Source organism: Mus caroli, unplaced genomic scaffold, assembly GCF_978045245.1.
Source record: "Mus caroli unplaced genomic scaffold, Mus_caroli_1 scaffold_1, whole genome shotgun sequence".
Taxonomy (NCBI): Eukaryota; Metazoa; Chordata; class Mammalia; order Rodentia; family Muridae; genus Mus; species Mus caroli.
Window position 1 is genome coordinate 181,829,913 of NW_028227256.1, and position 19,465 is coordinate 181,849,377.

A 19,465-nucleotide genomic window follows, 5' to 3' on the forward strand; every position below is an offset into this window, starting at 1 on the left:
GAATAGTACTCGCTCTGAAAAAAAAAAAAAAAACTACGCAAGGGAGGCAGAGGGAGAGGGAGGGAGGGAGGGGAGGGGAGGGAGGCAGGGAGGCAGGCAGGATCCTTTGCTCCCAACCAAAGGTGGGTGAGAGAAACCCGAGTCAGTAGGGATATGCCTACACGGGTGGGGACGTGCTCCTGGGTGCGCGTGTGTGGATTTTGCTGGTGACACTTTGGCTCGGTCTCAGAGAACAGTGACGGTCATGAATAGACCAATGATTCTTGATATTTTTCCAGACAGCTCTTAAAGTTCGTTTAGATGACTGGCTCTTGCTTGGGGTTTGATTTCTCTAGTAGAGGAGTCAGAATTGCTATGTTATAGGGTGGCCTTGTGCATACCGGGAGGAGGGAAGTGATCCATTGCAGGCACCCTTGGAGGAGGCAAAGGCAGCCCCTGTGGGCGCCTAACTGAGCTTCCCAATTAGCCTAACTGAGGTAAAGGGACAAGTGAGGTTGCCCTCATGGAAATCCATACTGTTTCCAAGAAGAATATCAGTATAGGGTTGAAACATTTTTTACAAAGTTGCCACTCCAGTGGAGATGCAAAGTCTGTCTGTATGACCAGATGAAACACTTGCTCTTTTTTGCTTAGGGGCACAGCACAGAGAAGGGTAAGGATGAGTGGGGTCACAGAGGAATGGGTCATGGGTCAGCCTGGGGTGGGGTTCCCAGATCTGACTCCTTGGAAACTTGGTTTCGGGATAGTTATTCGTAGTGTAAGTGTGTGTGTGTGTGGGGGGTGGGGTGGGGTATGGCTTGATTTGATTTGGAAGAGTCTAATGTGAGCTCTGAATAGGATGACGTTGAGCTTTTCAAAGGACCCACCAGAATGTAAAGGAAGATTAGCTCCTAGCCATGGAGGCTGACTTAGGGAGACACATTCCTTCTGACTTGCAGAAGGTTAACATCCAGCCCTCATGTAAATGTAGCTAGCTGCCAAGCATCTCCGTGCATCTCTGTGAGCTCCAACAGTGCTCTTGCTTGTCTCTTTGCCTTGGCTCTGGGGAAAGAAATGAAATACAGTACATGCCAGGGTGGACAGATGCATCCATCACAGGTGAAATAGACTTCTCTGCACAGGAGAGGAGGCTCAGAATAAATCTAAGAGCCTCCCTGTCCGCCTTCACTGTTTTTCAGGCCTCTGTGCCTTTACCTCCACTAAGGCTGAACTTGGATGTAGGTCTCTAACATTATGTGACAGGAGGTCTCTTACCATTTCTGACGTCATGTCTAATTTTAACCTTTGACTTAGCATCAGAATGGATGGGGCCCCGTAGGTATGCATCCTCTCTGAACAGATCAAAGTGAATTTTAGCCTTTGATAGTATCACGACCTAGGGCACCTAGAGGGACTTTGACTTTGCTCAGAGACATGCAGAGGTCTTCCCCGGGGATTGGATGAGACTGGCTTTGGTGTCATGTGACTTTATTTTTTTCTTTCTTCCCCTTCTTTCCAGACTCTTGACTTCTTCTTGAATTGCCAGTTTTCAGCCTCCTCATGCCTCCATCTCCTTTAGACGACAGGGTAGTAGTGGCACTCTCTAGGCCTGTCCGACCTCAGGATCTCAACCTTTGTTTAGACTCAAGCTACCTTGGCTCTGCCAGCCCAGGTAGTGGTAGCCACGCTCCTGTCCTTGCCACCGCCGTTGTGACCCTCAAGGCTGCGAATCTGACGTATATGCCCTCATCCAGCGGCTCTGCCCGCTCCCTGAATTGCGGATGCAGCAGCACTAGCTGCTGCACTGTGGCAACCTACGACAAGGATCATCAGGCCCAGACTCAAGCCATTGCTGCAGGCACTGCCACCACCGCCATAGGAACCTCGACCACCTGCCCTGCTAACCAGATGGTCAACAACAATGAAAACACAGGCTCCGTGTTAAGTCCATCGGGTGGGGTGGGCAGCCCTGTGTCAGGGACTCCCAAGCAGCTAGCCAGCATCAAGATCATCTACCCCAATGACCTGGCGAAGAAGATGACCAAATGCAGCAAGAGTCACCTGCCCAGCCAGGGTCCCGTCATCATCGATTGCAGGCCTTTCATGGAGTACAACAAGAGTCACATCCAAGGAGCTGTCCACATTAACTGTGCCGATAAGATCAGCCGGCGAAGGCTGCAGCAGGGCAAGATCACTGTCTTAGACTTGATTTCCTGTAGGGAGGGCAAAGACTCTTTCAAGAGGATCTTTTCCAAAGAAATTATAGTTTATGATGAGAATACCAATGAGCCGAGCCGTGTGACACCGTCCCAGCCACTTCACATAGTCCTCGAGTCCCTGAAGAGAGAAGGCAAAGAACCCCTGGTATTGAAAGGTAACAACTCTCCCTTCGCTCTCCACCCCACCCCCCACATCCCTTCCTCAAATAATGTCCCCATCAGCTAGGTTTCCCCATGAGATTCTCTTACAAGTGGCAGCCTTCTTCTAACCCCAAGGCACCATGAACCAAAATAAAATAGCCTGTCTTCTTGTCTCTACTTCGACCTTTTTCTTACTCTCTTAGTACATTAAGAAAGTCCAAGTAGCAATGAATTGATATAAGATCTGAGTCCCAGCTTTGATCTGGCTGCCACTCTGGGTTGCACTTGAGATGGTTTGCAAAAGGCACTTTGTACAACCAAGATGGTATCTCAAGCCATGCCTCCTCTGGTAGCTCTGTTTCAGTCCTGGAGTGGGTTGGAACTTTTTTTTTTTATCTCTCAAGGCCTGACAAATGTCGATGGATCAGAGGAAGCTGCATCTACAGGTGCCAGTACTTTGTGGGAGAAACTCTTGCTGTTTCTCACCTGATTGTCTTGATGTTCTTATTGCTTCTAGTCATCTTCAACAAAGGCATGCATCTTTATATTAAAGCCTTATTGAAAGTGTGAATTCTCCAAATGCATCCATTCCTCTGAGGAATGCAGGGGATAGAGATATGAACCGCCTAAAACCATCCTTCCTGGTATCACCTGACAACAGTTAGCTTCTGTTTCTTCCCTAGAAGGAGCCATACATCACTTTCCCCTAGTGTAGAATAACTGATGACTGGACACCCCCCCACCCCCCCCCCCACCCCCGCAAAAAGGAATAGATGACCCAGTCTTCTCTGAGCTTCTAACATACAGTGTTGTCCTGATCATGGGCACGGTCCACTTGCTCATCTTTGTCCTTTTGGGCTTTGAGCATTACTCTTCTGATAATGTCTACCTAGTCATGATGGAGAGTGATAACTATCTTTGAGCCATTGTGTGCATGGGGGGTGGGGTGGGGTGGGGTGGAGTGTCCCAACTCCAGCACTAAAGAGTGGTTGATTATCAGTGGTGCTGAGTTCCTTTGAACACTTTTCCCATTTCATGGGACAGACTGCTTAGGGAAGCAATCTAGGATTTGTCTTGGTGGGATAGCTCTAAACATTGTCCTTGCTCTTTCTTAGCAATGCAGCTCAACCATCCTTTGCTGTGTAATGCCTCTTCCCATAATCCTTTGCTGTCTTTGTGGACAACTGTGGAGGCTGCTCTCTTTGGGGCATGTGGGCTCATAGTTTTAGAAGCTCTGGGCACTGTCCTGGCGGTGGCAGTAAGTTTTCTCGGAGTCACAAATAGGTCAGGGTTCTGTTGTGTAGCTGTGTTCTTCTGAATTTTTGTTTGGTTGACTTTTAGAACCCCTCCTTTCCCCCCTTATCCCCCCATCTGCTGTGGCTTTAGCCTGCTGCTCTTCCCTTGGCCCCATCTTGTCTTGTCTTTCTTTTTACAGACGAGAAAACACCATCTACAAATCCCCACACCTGTAATCAATAGCGTTGTAGGCATCTTTTCCGCCTCCTGAAGATAGGATAGGTTTGGTAAAAATCAACCCTTTTTGTCTGTGTCATCTAAGAAGAGTAAGCAGACAACGTAGTTTATGATGGCTCTAAACTCGAACACAGGGCTGATTAGGATGCGTAGATCCTATCCTAGCTCTTGCTGTGGAGCTTGGTGGGTCGAGGGATGGCCCATCAGTTGCTGAGAAATGTCTCTCTTGGGCAGTGCTGAGGAAGAAGACGGGATTCCTGTACCCTTCTCCCATAGGTACATCTGAGGATCCCTGCAGCCTGGGTTTGCTCATGGGAGTCAGTGTAAAGACTGCCTCAGTGGGGCGGGGCTGCTGACCTCACCACCAGGCGCCCTGGGCAGCTGCGCTGAGGGCTCATCATTTCGGATTGGTTCGACCGTGGCGGCCGGCTGGGAAGACGCTCTGGTGGTAGAGGTTGGGTTATTTGTAGGTTTTTTTTTTGGGGGGGGGGTGTTCCTTCAACTATCTTGGAATTTGGTTGAAAATATATAGTTCAGGAGTAAAAGGTCTGGTCGTCTACTTTGTTGTCATTATTAAGTGGTACCTTTGTGAGGAATGGCCTAAAATCAAGATCAAGTTAAGGAAGAGCTAAAGGAGATGGGACATGGAGTCCCCTGTTATCCTCTCCTCTGATCAGACCAGAGGTTAATGTCAGAGCACCCTTGAGGTAGAGATGAGAGGTGCTTTTCTCTCAACAAGTATGGTGTGCAGCTTCTCCTAGGTTCTTGAGTGGATCAAGCACACCATCCTGGTCTGGCTTCTCTTCTGAGGTTTATTTTAGGATTCACCTTGTTGGTGAGCTGAGATTGTATTTCAGCTAGTGGGGGAGTGGTACCATTTTGGAATGAGTGAATTTTGTAGGGAGCCTGTGTCTGCTGGGGTGGGATGGGGGTAGATGGTTTGACTATATGCTTGTAAGTCCCCAGGCCTTCTTGGTTTATTTTCAGAGATTTTTTTTTTTTTTTCAAAAGATGCCTGATCCGTCTGAGGCCCTGGTTCTTGTTTGTAAACACCGGTTGCTACCCTCTCGTTCCAACTTTTATGTCCCTCAGTTTCAATGCCATGGTCTCCATTTTTGGAGCTGCCTGTCGGGCCCGGTGGCGGCTGGGTTGCCATTTTAGTTAAGCAGTGTCAGGTTGGGACGAAACTGATCGGAGGCACAGAAGCCCCTGGGATTAAGTTACTGTTCTAATTTATAGTCCCCGCCCCGCTGTGACCTAGGTCTGAGACTGTGTAGTCTCTGGCTTGTTCTTACCCACAGAAGGATATAGAGCACCAGGCCCTTGCTTTTGGTCAACCTCCTCTGAGTGAGCCACATGACCAGCTCTTTAGAGACTCAGTCTTTGAAAGGATTGTAACCTTTTCCAACCAATGTTGATTGTTGTGATCATCTGGAACTTGCTCTCCAGCCTCGAGGCAGGCTCGACAGTCCTTGACCTTCTAAAACGAGAGGTGCTGTTCTGTTGTCACATCCATCCTTTTTAACATCGCTGGGGTCAGGGAAATTATTTGTCCTTTATAGATGTGGGAAGGGCATGTTTCCTACTACTCTTTCATAGTAGCCATGGCCTTTAAAACGTTATCATCACAATTTTCAAAGTGAACCCCTTTATTACCAACCAGATTAAGCATGTGTTTCCCCTATTGGTCTTCCCTTCCTTGTTTTTGAAATATTCTATGTCTTATGCTATAGTCTACTGTTTAGAGTTAGTGTTATATATTTAATTGAGCTGGGAGTATTTTACAGAGTGGTGTAGACTTCCTTTTTTTTTTTTTTTTTTTTTTTTTTTTGCCCCCCAGCTAAACATGTAGTGTCATATACCTGCCCAGGAGTGTTCTCCAAATGTGAAATGCCACTGTTAGTGACTGGGTCTTGAGTCTCAGGAGAGGCCTCCCTCCCCTTCCTGGAGACCCCGTTCAGGGCCTGTCTCTGCCTGTGCAATTGTTATGTCAGAGTCCAGGCCTGTACTTGCTGCATGCTCTCACATGCAATGGTAGACTGTCTGCTCTGGGTTTCAACAGTTCTGCTCTATACCAGAGGCTTTTTGAAGGGGTTGTGGGGGATAGGGGTAAGGATGAAAAAGACTGTCAGAGAAGTAGCTTTAAAAGGTTGATGCAGAGGGGAGAAGTCAGGCAAGGGAGTGAGATTTACACTAAAACTTCCCCCTGATCTCCACTGTGCATTTTCATATTAGTAATACTTTCTATTAAAATATGCAAACACAGTTGAACTATTTTTAATGTAAAGATGGCATGTAAGTTCATGTTATATATACCCACCCAGAGCTCCCAAACCTTCCTCTTAATTCCCAAATAAAGAGCAAATGTGGTCTAACAGTTTTTCTTAATTAAAATAGCTTCTGAAATATTCATTAGAAAGCAATACTGACTCTCATGACTGCGAATTGCTACGCCAAGAAACTAGAGACCCTGGGAAAGTCCCCTTCGTCCACTTTCTTCTGGGGGAGTAATATATCCCTTCTTGCTTTGTCTGCTCTTGTAAGACACATCTACATTGCAAACCTATTTTATTCTTGTAACTATAATTCTGAATAGATCTGTAAGAAAAAGTAGAGAAATGTAGGGAGAACCACAGATCACCAGGCCTGAGGACACTAGGTCCCTCCATTCAATGTCCTTGGGCAGGTTGCTTAAGCCTTTAGTTCTCTGGCTTCCTCACTGGTCAGAAGAAGGCACAGCACTGGTGTTGTGCTTGGGATGTTCACTCAGGAATTCAATAAGCGAAGGCTTGCAGAGTGTTCAGCAGGGCACCCTCTCCACGGAGCTCAGCAATATTTCTGTGCATTGAAATGTGTCAGTCAAAAGGTAGTTTGTCCTCTTCGCTCCCAGGGGTACAACAACCTCCGTCTAGCTGTGTGCCTGCCTGTGTGTGTGTGTGTGTGTGTGTGTGTTGCTAGGGCCTAAAAATAACTTGATGACTGTTACCTAATTTAAGTAGCATACAGTTGTGCCAAGTAATTGCAAAAACATGTTAGGTCAAGGGGCTGAGTAATTTGGGCATACCCTAGAATTATTCATTTGTAGGGGAGCTTAGGAAAATGGGATGATAAATCTGTCCAGCTAATGTCCTGGATAGGATAACAAAAGTCTAAAACTTTTCAACTTTGTCTTCTCTGGCCTCGCTTCGATTTATTTTTGGAAGGAGGATTGTAGTCTGACTATAAAAGGGTAGGTGGAAGGAGGAGGGGTGTGGGCTACTGCAACCCCGAGTGCCAGAGAGGAGCTGGAGTGTGAGGGAAGAAGAAGAGCTGATGCTTGCTCGTTTGAGTGGGTCCTGAATGCTCCCCTGAAGGACTACAGACTTGCCTGCCCTCCTTCCTTCACTGCAATCCAAGTGAAAGACAAACGGACTTGAGCCCGCCCCTTTCCCATCCCTATTCTTACCCCTCTGCTCCTCATAGGTAGCTTTTCCATGACACTACAGTGCATATAGCCCCTATGGCTTTGAGATGCTTCGCTGCTTAAACAGAGGGAAAGGGCAAATTGGTCTGAACCCAGAACTCTGGATCATTACCAGGTCAGATCTATAAGCCAACCTGGGTTGGACTGAACTGGGATCAGCCAGCTGGGTTGTCAAAAGATGAGTTCAGGAAACTCTTGGTAGTGTGGTGGGTAGTAGCCATGGATTGCAAACCGAGAAACTGACAGGAAAGCAGTCCTCCTCGTTACATTTCTAAAGCACATTTCTCCAGGAGGCATGAGTCGGGAGAAGGGTGACTGGGTGTGTTTCCCTGCTTAGTCTGTTTGTGCCAACCCACCAGGTGGTCTGATGAGATCACAAGGGCAGAAGAGGTCCTTGGGCAGAGACCCTCAGAGGCTAGGGAGGCCTCTGTAGCAGGCCGTGTTTCCTTATATCTTGTTGGCTGTGATCAGCAGTTATCTCCATCCTCCAAGATTCCTGGAGAGCAGTTTGAGTGTAAATTATGGCCACACGACAGTGCTTAGGCAACTTTATCCACTTTGGTACCAAATAACTAACTACATACTTAACGATATTCTGTTTGTTTTGAGATGGGGGGTGACTGTGGAGTTCAGGCCAGCCTGGAACTTATAATGGTCATATTTCCTCTGCTCCCAAATTATGGCCATGTGCTACCACGTCTGATCCTCAGCGAAGTCTTCTAATCAATTCTGGAAGGCTGTTGATTCTGTGCTGTCACTAGTGGATGATTGATAGACTCTGGTGCTCAGGTTCCTTCCCCTGCCCTCCCCCACCACCACCAAAAGATTTTAATTCATTTGGTCTAAGGTACAACCTGCACACATGCCAAGATTTTGAAAAGCTCCCCAAATGATTCTCCTGCACAGTGAAATTGGAAAACCATTGATCTAGTTCAAGCTCGTTATGCAGTTATGGAAATGAGGCCTGGAGAGGTTTATGACTAATCCAAGGTCACACGCGTGATTAATCTCAGAGCCTTGGTCCTTTGTGCTAAAAGAGGTCTTGTTAGGTCTATAGACTATTGTATGTGTGGTACATTATTACCACATAGCCTCCCATGTAGAGTGTAAGACATGAAATAAAATAATACACTTAGTCATTTTGAATACTAGTACCTTTTTGGTTTTCAGGTTTCTATCCAGAACAACAACAAAATAGACTTAAGTCAAAGGATTTTGGAAAGCCGTCCCTGATGGTCGAGATTTTACCTAGGTCCTGGAATATGGGCCAACTATTAGCATCGATTTAATCCCATTTTCTTAGGAACCTAATATTTTAAGGGAGCACTAAAAAGTAATGCCAAGGTACATCCAAATAAAGGGTTGGGGAAGGTCTATCTCAATGTAAAGTACTTAGAGCCACAAAAGCAAAAAAAAAAAAAAAGGACAGTTCAGCATCTCAGATGCTAACAGCTCCTTGGCAGGTAGCATCATGGAGTACAAACTGGTGGGTAGAGAGGTTAGACCATAGGTCGCATAACTGCTAATAGTCCCGTCTGTGTGTGAAGCACCGTGTGAGTCTGGAGACTGTGTTCTGTCAGTGTTTGGTGAGCTTGTGCTTTCTTCGTCCCCCACCCCCACCCCACCCCCAGCTTGTTTAGAGAATCGCTTATCTTCAGGGGATGTTATTCTGCTAAGTGTCTTTGTGCCGTTTTTCTCTGCTTTCTTTTTCAAGAATGTTTCTAGCTTTCTCGATGATGTTCACTAAGGGCCTACAGAATTTCTTTCCAGGGCTGCAGTCTGCAAAGGAACGATGTGTCGTTTTTGAATGGAAAGGGAAATATCACATGTTCTTTCTGCTTCTGCAGTTGTGGCAGACAGGGCCCCCCTGTGTAGCAGAGTGGAACTTTGTCATTTGAGCCTCAACTGTTTGGACAATTTTCTGATAGGAACAAGACCTGTGTTTAATTTCACCTCTGTGTCCCTTGTGAGGAAATGGGCACACGAAGTAAACAGAGACTAGGTTTGGGCTTGTTTTGTTTTATCTTTTAATTTTTTTTTAAAAAAAATTTATATTTTAAGGACCATTCTGAGGTATGAGGCTAGGATGAAAACAGTTCTCATTGGTTCCCAAACCTTTGCTCTTTCCCCTACATGATGAAGTTTCTCTGCATGAGTTTCTTTGTGCTGTTGCTGTGAGAAGATGCTCCAGCCAGAAGCCAGGAAGGGTTTCTTTGTACTCACAGTTTAAAGGGAAGAGGTGGTAGCCAGAGCCTGAGGCATCCGGTTCCATGGTGTCTGCAGCCAGGAAGCAGAGAGAGAAGCTTGCTTTTCCCCTTTTCACGTGGGGCCCAGCCCCACAGGAACGGCGATACCCACAGTGGATCTTTCCAACTTAGCTGAGTCAAGTAATCCTTCACCTGCATGCCTGGACACTTTTATTTCCTGTTGATTTTAGGTCCCTTCATAACCCCTCTTTGGTAAATTTCCATTGGCTACATTTACCATATACCATATGTGCTATGTGATCTTACTAATGGAGAAAAATTAAAGAGGTGAACAAACAATGAATGGGCATTTATTTTCAAAGCCTATTGTTGATGGCTGAGCCCCTGCCTTAAAACAAACTTTTACTGTGAAGTAAATGAAGGCACGTTTTGCATTCAGCTTGCTAGTGCTTTCTAATCATGAAGGGTTTTTGTTTTTGTTTTTGTTTTTTCTCTAAATGTTTTTATCCAGAACTCAAGAGCAAAATCTCCATGTTATGTTTGTTTTCAGAATATATCTATGTCAGATATCATTACTTAACAGTTAGCAAATCTGTATTCCCCTTTCGCCGGCAAGACTCGTATTTTATATAGCTTAAAGAAAAGAAAGGGTGATTTGTCCTTGCATAGGAAATCCGCTGTGCCTGCTTGAAACTTACACAGGAGATAAAGGCAGTGCCCTCTCAAGTCTTTGCTACCCTTCCCACTGCTGTGCTGAAATTCCCAGTGGAGAGCAGGCTAAGGGAAGAAGGTTTTATTCTGGCTTAGGGTTTGATGGGGAAAGCCCATCATGTTGAGCAAGGCCATGAGGACGCTTACTCTTGTCTGGGCTCACCAGACTCTCTCCTTCTTTAGCTTGGAGTGGACCTCCAGCCTATGAGGCAGGACCCTTACAACTTTTTGCAGCATTCTTACAGACACATCAGAGGTATGACTCCTACTGAGTTTCAATCCAGTCAAGTTGACAAGATGAGAGACTCTACCATAGGTCTGTCTCTTGTCAGCTGGGCATCCAAACACATCCCTAGCAAACCATCAGTCCATGTTCTGCCCTGGCAAAGTAGAAGTGCCTTTACAAAGAGAAAGTCGGTGTAGATTCAGTACATTATCTGACTTCTTTAATGTTTTATTTTTGACAAAAGCCGCCTCACAGCCCCACCCCAGACTTGAATTTCATGGAAAAACAAACCGAGTCCAGCTGTTCTTTTTGTTTCCAGAAAGGCTTTGCTTCTTGTCTTACCCAGGAGTAGAACCCCACTGGGTATCAGTTGCCCACTCCTAACATCAAGTATGTAGAAGAAACACACCTGATCCAGGGATGGTGTCAGGCCCATGTGACTTTACCTTGTGTCTGAAGTAAGCACTGTGAGGGGTAGGACACTGCTGCTCAGATCAATACCTTCTATTTTATTCATTCCATGGAAGGAATCATCTCACACCCTTCGAATCATGGCTCTGAGCTCCACTACCAACCACTGCACTAAATAGTACTAGATGTTGCTACTGGAAAGAGAAGAAGAAAAAGAAATCAGATGGAGGAGGGGCCAGGAGGCGTGGGGGCGAGGGGGGTGGCTGGAGGAGGCAGCTGGAGGAGTGCAGTCATAACCTCCTCAGGTGATCAGGTGACAGCTGCAGACTCCACCCTCGGGCTTGAGTTCTGGGCCCAAGGGTTCAGTTCCAGACTGTTTTCACAGGTTCCATCTTGAAACGGAGAGCAGACTTCATGGAGGACAGTGACTGAAGAAAAACGGACCATTTTCTTGGGTTTGGTACTTCCATGCTTATAAAGAAATCACTTTTTTTTTTTTTTAAATGCTAAGATTTTGAAAAGAGTGAGTCATACGAGTCTCTCAATGTGATATTTTAATGCACCATTCCAGTCGGTGACTTCAGAAAAAAAAAAAAAAAAAAAAAGAGCAGGGAAGCCCAGGGGTGGGATGTGTGCTTGTTGAAGGAGCGTCTGGCCCAGTAGCGGAGGACCCAGAAGATGGGCAGACATAAACTGATTTTTTGATTTCAAGTCTAAGCACCTTTCAGGCTGATCACATTCCTATTTAAAGATGGGCCGTGGGTCACCTTGATGAGTGCATTGTCTTGGAGGTGCATCCCATTAAATACAACTTCCCTTCCCCCAAGTCCTTGGCTGTCTTCAAGTGAAAATTCCAGTGGTTTTTAAGAAGAGTGTCCTGCTCTGTCCTTAAAGCCGACTTTGCAAGTGATCTTAACCCGGGTTGTATCTCAGACTCTGGAAACGTTAACGTATGTATAATGTGTCAGAAGTTTTTGGTTTTCTGACTGTTTTGTTTTTAGTAGTAATTCAATTAGAGAAACCTTTGAAAATGGTGATGTTATTTCTGGTATTTAGGAAGCATTTCCGTACTGTCAGTGTCTTCTTGTGTCATCAGAATACCCGTGGCTTAGATTCAGAGATTCAGGCCTTTGGCCTGGTACACGGTGAACCCGGGCATCTTATGATGGAGCTTCTAGTTAGTATGTATTTAAATGCCTGGAACCTTAATAGTATAGAGGTAGAGGTGTTATGTATTAATCTATCCCACTCTCCGTAGTGGGAGCTAGATGCAGGAGAAGAAAGGCAGGTGTAAATCTAGGAAGAGTGAGTCAGCAGAAGATGTGGTTGGTCCCGGTGACTCCATCCATGAGTGCTTACATCTCTGGCTTTTGCAGTCTAGTTAGTGGGGACTGGGATGTTAATTACACATTTCCCATCCTTCGTAGATGTCTAGTGGGCCTTCGTTTTGCTTTGAGAAATGGAATCCTCTGAGACAAGCCCACAGACCCACCATCGGTCTGTTGCCTGGTTGCTGGGTTTTGACCTCCCCTTTCCTGTTCTGTCTGGCCTGTTCTTCCCTTGTGTAGTCCAAGGCTGAGATACTGCGAGGGGTTGGAGGGGGTAGGTAGTTTAGTGACCTCAGGAGCCTGTTATAGGGAGTAGCATGCTCTTAGGCAGGCTTCTGTCTCAGGATCAGGTACCCAGTTTCACATATTGGAAATGTGGAAACTCAAAAGCATCATCTCACCCCAAACATCTCAGGTCCCTCTCCTCCCTTCACTCGCCCTCCCCCACTCCACGTCTTCTTTTTTCCATTCTCTGTCTTTTTGACAGGGTTTCATGTAGCCCAGGCTGGCCTTGAATTCAGTTACTGAGGATGTCCTTGTGCTTTAACGAAGACGTCCTGTCTACCGAGGCCTCAGTCATGCACCACCAGACCACACCCTCCTGGGCTGTTTGGTGAATCTATGATTCTGCCTTGCCTTATAATATACTCGTCCTTCCTATTATAAATAGACTTCTTCTCTTAGAGGAAGTGGACGTTGGTCACTCGGAGCCAAGATTCCAGGGCGGATGGTGACTTGGAATTTTGATCGTGTCATTTCACACTTGGACAAGGGAACTTTGCTGTGCCTCAGTTCCCCCAGCTGTGAGAATGGAGATAGTGACGATGTTCACGTGGGATGGGGGCAAGGGATGGGGCCAAGGGAAGATAAGTTAAATAGTTGCTTATTTAAGTAGTATAAGTGATGTCTGGCCTGTAAAGACTGATGTTGATTAAAAACTCAACATAATTATAATACAAGATAATTATAGTAATAAGCCATCTACTTCTTCTTTTTTTTTTTATGGGGACTGTTAAGTAGCATTGTTCCATACAGTGATCTGACATCAGTACTAAAGCTAAAGCAACAGGAAAATCGTCGCTGCTTGCGGGATCTTCTTGTTTCAATGTTTAGAAAAGAGTCAGCATTTCAGTGAGATGGACAGATGGACAGATGGACAGATGGACAGATGACTACCCAGGTCCTTTATTTTTTCTGGCTTGGTGCTATGCTGGAAAAAAATACATGCAATTTTTCTCAAATAAAACTGCAGAAAATTGAGTGCTAGTAAAAGCTGTCAATAGACACTTACTGTTAGAACATGAAGAACATTTCACAATGGAAAAAAAAAAAAAAAACCTCAAGATCTACGAGCCCTGCCCTGCCCACCCTGGTTTCACTTTTACATAGCCGCTCCATCCCTTACCCATATATGTGCATGCTTTGCAGAGTCTCATATAGAAACTTGAGCTGATTTTCACTTTGTGCTGCAGGGTCGGTCCCTTGCTTCCTGCATGGTTATTACAGATTTCCTTCTTCAATGCTGTCATTTGTCTGGCAGCCACATTCTGCTTAACCAACGACCTCCTAATGGACATTACACTTGCACCCAGGGTCTTAAACCCAAGGAAGGTGTGGGGGATCCCTGCTTCAGAAACAGCTCAGTCTTACTCTGACCCCCTTTAGAAGAATGAATGTTGGCTGTCAGCCCGTTGGGAGTTATCTTTTCTGGTGTCCTAATTCACTTTCACTTTTTAGATCCTGCTGCCAATCAAAGTCCTCAGAGTTAAGGGAAGTCCCTGTCCTTGATCCACTGCCCCTTGACTCTGACCTGTGTGTGTGTATGCTATATATGTCATTTGATACACGGGCTGTGATCCTGGGTTTGTTCTTTGGTTGGGGCACGATGAGGCAGTTTGGAAACTCCAAGCAGCCAGATATTCTATGGAACTAGAAGATTAGCCAGGGCTACAAACAATCCACTCTCTGAATCACTCACAGTATTAAATTGTTGATAAAATACATTATTACCTTTAGGGTGTATGTGTGTGTGTGTGTGATGTGTATGTGATATATGTATATATATAATATATCACAGCTCCAGTGTGGAGGTCAGAATTCAACCTGTGAGACTCTGTTCTCACTTTCCACCATGTGGGTCTCAGGATCTCACATTGCTGAGCTTGGCAGCAAATAACCTTTGCCTTCTGTGATAGCTCATTGGCCTTGATAAAACACACTAAAACATCAGTGCCAACAGAAAAAAGCTAGACTCTGTAAGATGCTAAGTATATACATTTATTTCCCCCAGGCCCCATTTTTAGGTCCACTAAGGTCCCCAAAGTCTTTAAGCAAACTCAGAAACACAGGACCATGAATATAATCAGAATGGGAAGAACTCCCACCAGTCCTTTTCTGCAAAGGTAAAATACCCTTTAAATAGGAGTTAATTCTCTAGCAGATAACTAGCTTGTCTTCCTTGATAAAGTACGCGTTGGGTTGAACTTATTATAATTAATTTTGCATGTCATGTAAAAGTCCACTATGCCTGCGCTTATTCCATGGATCTCTTTATTCTTAGCCAAGGGAGAGCTAGACGCCCAGTCCACTGTGGTGAGCTTTTCGTGGAACGAGGGAGATGCCCGGATGATGATGCCTGGCAGGCTTCCCGCAAGTAGGGGATGTGACTGTGAAGTACCACCATCAACGCGCATTGAGCTTTCAGATTGATGAGGGTGTGTGTGTGTATGTGTGTGTGTGTGTATAAAGACCAAAAGCCAACATTGCATGTCTATCTGTACTCTCCTATAGTTTTGTACGTGTAAGTATGTGTGTCGGTCTGTGTGTGTGCACGTGTGAGCATGAATGTTTGTGCACTCTATCTGTGAAGGTCAGAGGATAACTTTCAGTCCCTCTCTGCAGGGTCCAGGAATCAAACTCAGGCACTCACACATACACATGTGTGTATGTATGTGTGTATGTAGCATGCCCTTCCCTGCTGAGCCATCTCACTTGACTTCTGACTTACGCTTGAGACTTGCTCTTTCACTGAACCCTAGGCTACATTGAACACTTGGGCTACATTGCTTGGACCGTGAGCTCCCCTCTAAGATTTTGTCTCCCCAGCCAACCCCTGAGGTGTGTACCTGTACCTGGCTTTCACGTGGTTGCCAAGGCGTGCAAACTCAGGTCCTCATGCCTCTTCTGCTTGTATTTGACTACTGGACTGTCTCCCCAGCCCACCTTCCACATCTTCTATAAAATGTTTGGAAAGCGTTCTGAGGCCTGAGAACCAGATGCTCCAAAGCTGTCCAAATCGTGACCTTGACATTCATCTCCTAGGGACCTTCTGCTTTCCTGGTTCTCAGCGAACAGCTTTTCCACACTGTGGAGTGGGATTCCTGGCTGGATGGGACTGACTGGTGGTGGCTGGTGGCTCTGATATTAGCCCTTGAGGTCAATGGACATCATTTTGTGACTCAGCAGGCCCCAGCTCCTTCCTTCCTTCAGCTTTTCTTCCTTACCTTCTCAAACCTTTCAGATCTGGTCACATGGTGTCTTCCAGGGGTCTTTGCCCATCAAAAGCCATTGTCCGTGGTGGCTTGGTTTTGTTAAGGATTGCAGTGTGTGCTGATGTGATGTACATGCTTGGGAACAGAACTCTCGACAGATAATGGGGTGGAGTGTTCTTTTCTGGAGAAAAGTGACTATTTCATCTATGGGGAGACCGCTCACGTTCTGGTGCAATGCAGCTTGTAGAACCATCGTTTTCTGTTACTGGCTGCTAACTCTGTCCATGTGAACACATGCTTGCACATACAAACACATGCTCCTTTCTGTTAACATGGCCAGATAGTAATGACTTTGCAGGGACTCATTGAATGGGGACATCACCTTTACCTGAGCTGTTGTCTCCTGGTAGCTATGCCCTGCCTGATTCTGGTCGCTAGAGCTAGTTGAAGCAGCCCTGAATCATACTTATTAGATTTCAGAAACCCTTGTTGGGTTGCAGTGTGTGAAAGACTCAGCTGCGTGTTGAAACCATAATTTGGTCAAATATATTATTAGTGTTAATTTTGGCCTGTTTCCCTTTACGTTGTTCAGGGTAATGACTAGAAAAATAGTCTTGCCGTGTAGTATCCTGCTGACATTTCTATCCAGTGAGGCCAATCTTTGTATAATGATAAGTTATCATTTCTTTCTAAGATGAGAAAATAGAGGCTGAGAGTGGTTCACAGAATCACTTGGAGTCACACTGAAGTCGCCTGAAGTCCAGGCTGACTCCCAGGTCCACAGCATTTATGGCTATGGACTTGTAAATTGATTTTTTTTTTTTTTCTTTCTGCCCTCTGTCCCTGAGTTGTGGGAGATGATCTCTCACCCTCTGGAATCTACAGAGAGATAAGAGTGCCTGAGCTGCTCCCGCAGAGCCCCTTGGCTCACACCTGAGTTTATGTTAATGAGATGACTCAGGGGACAAGCTGGTCATCTATCAGAAGGGCCAGCCCTGTGACTGGCCCTGAAGCTTGGAATGTAGCCAGCCTTCACAGAAGAAGCAAGCTGGACTGAGGATTAAGTTCAGTCACGGGACTGATGATGAATCAAGTCCAGTTGCACCTAATGAAACAAGAACATGAAGAACACAGAAGCCTGGCCCGCGAAGCTCAGGCAGGCATCCTCCTTGCACACAGGGACATGCCAGCAGGGTAGATAGAGTGTCTTCATTTCACACGACTGAGCAAAGACGTGCACAGTGTGGAATACTAGGGCCTACGTTGTGCAGGTTTCATTTTGCTGGCCCTGTTTGCATCCTTCATAGTAAAGCCATTAATTGGCACAAACAAAAGTGCTTTCCTGAGTTCAGCGAATCATCCTAGTGGATTCTTGAACCCAGGGCATTATGGGGAAGCAAAGAACTGGTGACGATTTAGCCAGAGGTGTCAGAGGCCTGAGAGACATCACACTTACAACTGGCAGTGAGGCCAACGCTGTTGGGGACTGTGGCTTTCTGTAAGAGTCAATCTTGGAGTCTCTGTTGTCAGAGCTGTGTCAGAGCTGCATTGCAGTATTCTGAGATGAAAGCACCCGGCGTCTGCTTGAAGGCCCTGGTGGTGAGAGAACACCGCAGCACTTGGTAAGATAGCAAGACTTGTTTCCCTAACCCTGCTTCCTTGGAGACAAGAGGCAGCCTTCACTCTTACAAAATGATGTGGTCTTGGGAAGACTGCTTTAGACTGCAAGGCTTCCATGTCAGCAGGAAGACCTGTGATATTTCTAGGCCCAAGACCTTCCCACCTTTGGAGGCCCCCTCTATTTCAACTCCTAGGTGTCACCTGAGGGATGTGGTGGCCCAGCCTGCTGGCCCCTTTCTTACAAGAAATTCTTGAATATTGATGTTGAGATTTTGTTCCAGTAAGGAAAGTGATGTGTGGGAAAACCCTAAGTAAGGAATTTGCATTATTTGGTCATTTGCATGTTAGGATTCATACTTGTGGCGTGTCTCACTTTGTTTCAAAATTATGGTGTCAAATCCAACAGCGCCTTTTCTGTGGACACCCCTGTTTGGATATTTTAGCCATGGTCTTGTATGGTTATTTTTGGTCTACTTTGTTTTGCTTTCTCCTTCCTGGCTTAAAATAGACAAGGTCCCCCCACCCCCACCCCCAAGGCCATTAGTTTTTAGCTTTGCTCAGACTAGTCCTATCCAGCAAAGCCTTCTTAGGTCACCAGCTCCTAGAAAGTTTGACTCCTCAAGGCACGTGATAGGGCCACCCTGGAAAATGGGTTTCTAAGAAAAGAAAACTGTCATTACTTGGAGGGAGGGGTTCTACAAGAAACGGGAATGAAGCAAAGAGGATGAAGAGTTGTGAAATCTCCTGAAATCTGTTTAACCTGGTCTGGCCCTGGGCTCTCTGCACTCTGTTACCAACGCAGGCTTGCTCATTAGAAGTTTAATGGTGGCGATAGTCCAGCCAAATAACTGACAGTAGCTTTTACTGAGGGTGTCAGCAGCCCCCTGCCCCCTCAGTGAGGGTAAGGATGGAATGTCAGCCTCAGTTTCTAAAAGAGATAGAACAGATGCTCAGAACTGACTGTCCTAGAGTTGGGTGCTCCCTTCCCCCAAGGTACTTCCAAATGTTTGCCTGTGGACTACAGGGTTCAGAGTACACCTTTCAAGACACAAGTATGTGCTACAGCCCTGTGAGAGAGAGAGCGAAGGATGTAAGAATCCCTTTCAGGAGAGAGGAAACGCTCACCATTGAAGTCAAAGCTCTTAGGGGATAATCCTGGTGTCTTATTTATTTTTATTTTTGTGTGTATGTGTGTGTCTATGTGTGTCCACTTGTACATGCATGCTCTTGGCTGTGTGTGTGTGTATGTGTTCCTGTGCTTACCTGGTATATCCAGCGAGCCCCTGGGATTCTCCTGTTTCTGCCTCCCAAGGATGGCTGGATTCTTCTGTGGGCATCGGGATCTGAACTCACACTCTCATACTTACCCACTGAGTAAGCATTTTACCCATTGAGCTGTCTCTCCATTTCTTTGATAATGTGATTTTAAGTGACCTGAAATGTAAATAACTAGCCTGCCAGTTCAGAGTTAATAAGACAAATAAGAGGGACTCGAGAATGCCTGATTGTAGAGCTGGTATTGTGGGAGAAACAGAGCCACTGGGTCAGTGAAGACCCTGTCCAAAGTATCTGTGATTGTTGATCCTATTTAGATAAAAGTGTTGCTGCCAGGTCTAAGGGCCAAACCAGACCTTTCTTAGGCATATGCCCGGGACAGAGCTCTCTATCCCACTGTGAGCACTTCTTGAATGCATGCTGACCTGAATTCTGGCAGGGCCTGTTTCCTGACCTCTCTCAGCCTGGGTGTCCCTCTTGACCATTTTTCTTCACAACTCTTTTTTATTCACTTCTGTCAACATTGCTCATAAGGGAAGGGCAGAGATGGGAGCATGTGAGAGGAGGGAGGGGCTAGAGGCTGCCAAGTGTGACAGATCTTATTCTCAACCTCACCTATGGGCCTATTTGTCACGTGTAAGGTCCAGCAACTGGTTCTTTGCCTCTTCCTCCTCAGCCAGGTACCAGCAGAGTTCATCTTTCCTGCACCAGCTTCCACGAGCTGTGACCTGTGGTGTCATCCAGGCGAGTCTCCCAGTGTTCTCAGAACATTCTGGCATTGATACTTCGCTACAGTTTTTCCTAATGTTTCCTCGTCCTCATCCCTTCTTTTTCTCTCCAATTAGATTTATCTTTGGGGACTATTTTTAATCTCCCAAATCCCTACCATAATGCGGAACAACACATAATTAATGGCCCTTT

At 45.9% G+C, this 19,465-nt stretch overlaps 1 protein-coding gene across 1 annotated transcript in view; it reads left to right on the plus strand.

The window, feature by feature from the left end:
• Dusp10 (dual specificity phosphatase 10) overlaps positions 1-19,465 on the plus strand; it is a 40,637-nt gene that overhangs the window by 823 nt on the left and 20,349 nt on the right. The window contains exon 2 of the mRNA XM_021172748.3: positions 1,499-2,353. Coding sequence (XP_021028407.1) covers positions 1,540-2,353 — 814 coding nt within the window. The 5' untranslated portion in view covers positions 1,499-1,539. The remainder of the gene's footprint in view (positions 1-1,498; positions 2,354-19,465) is intronic.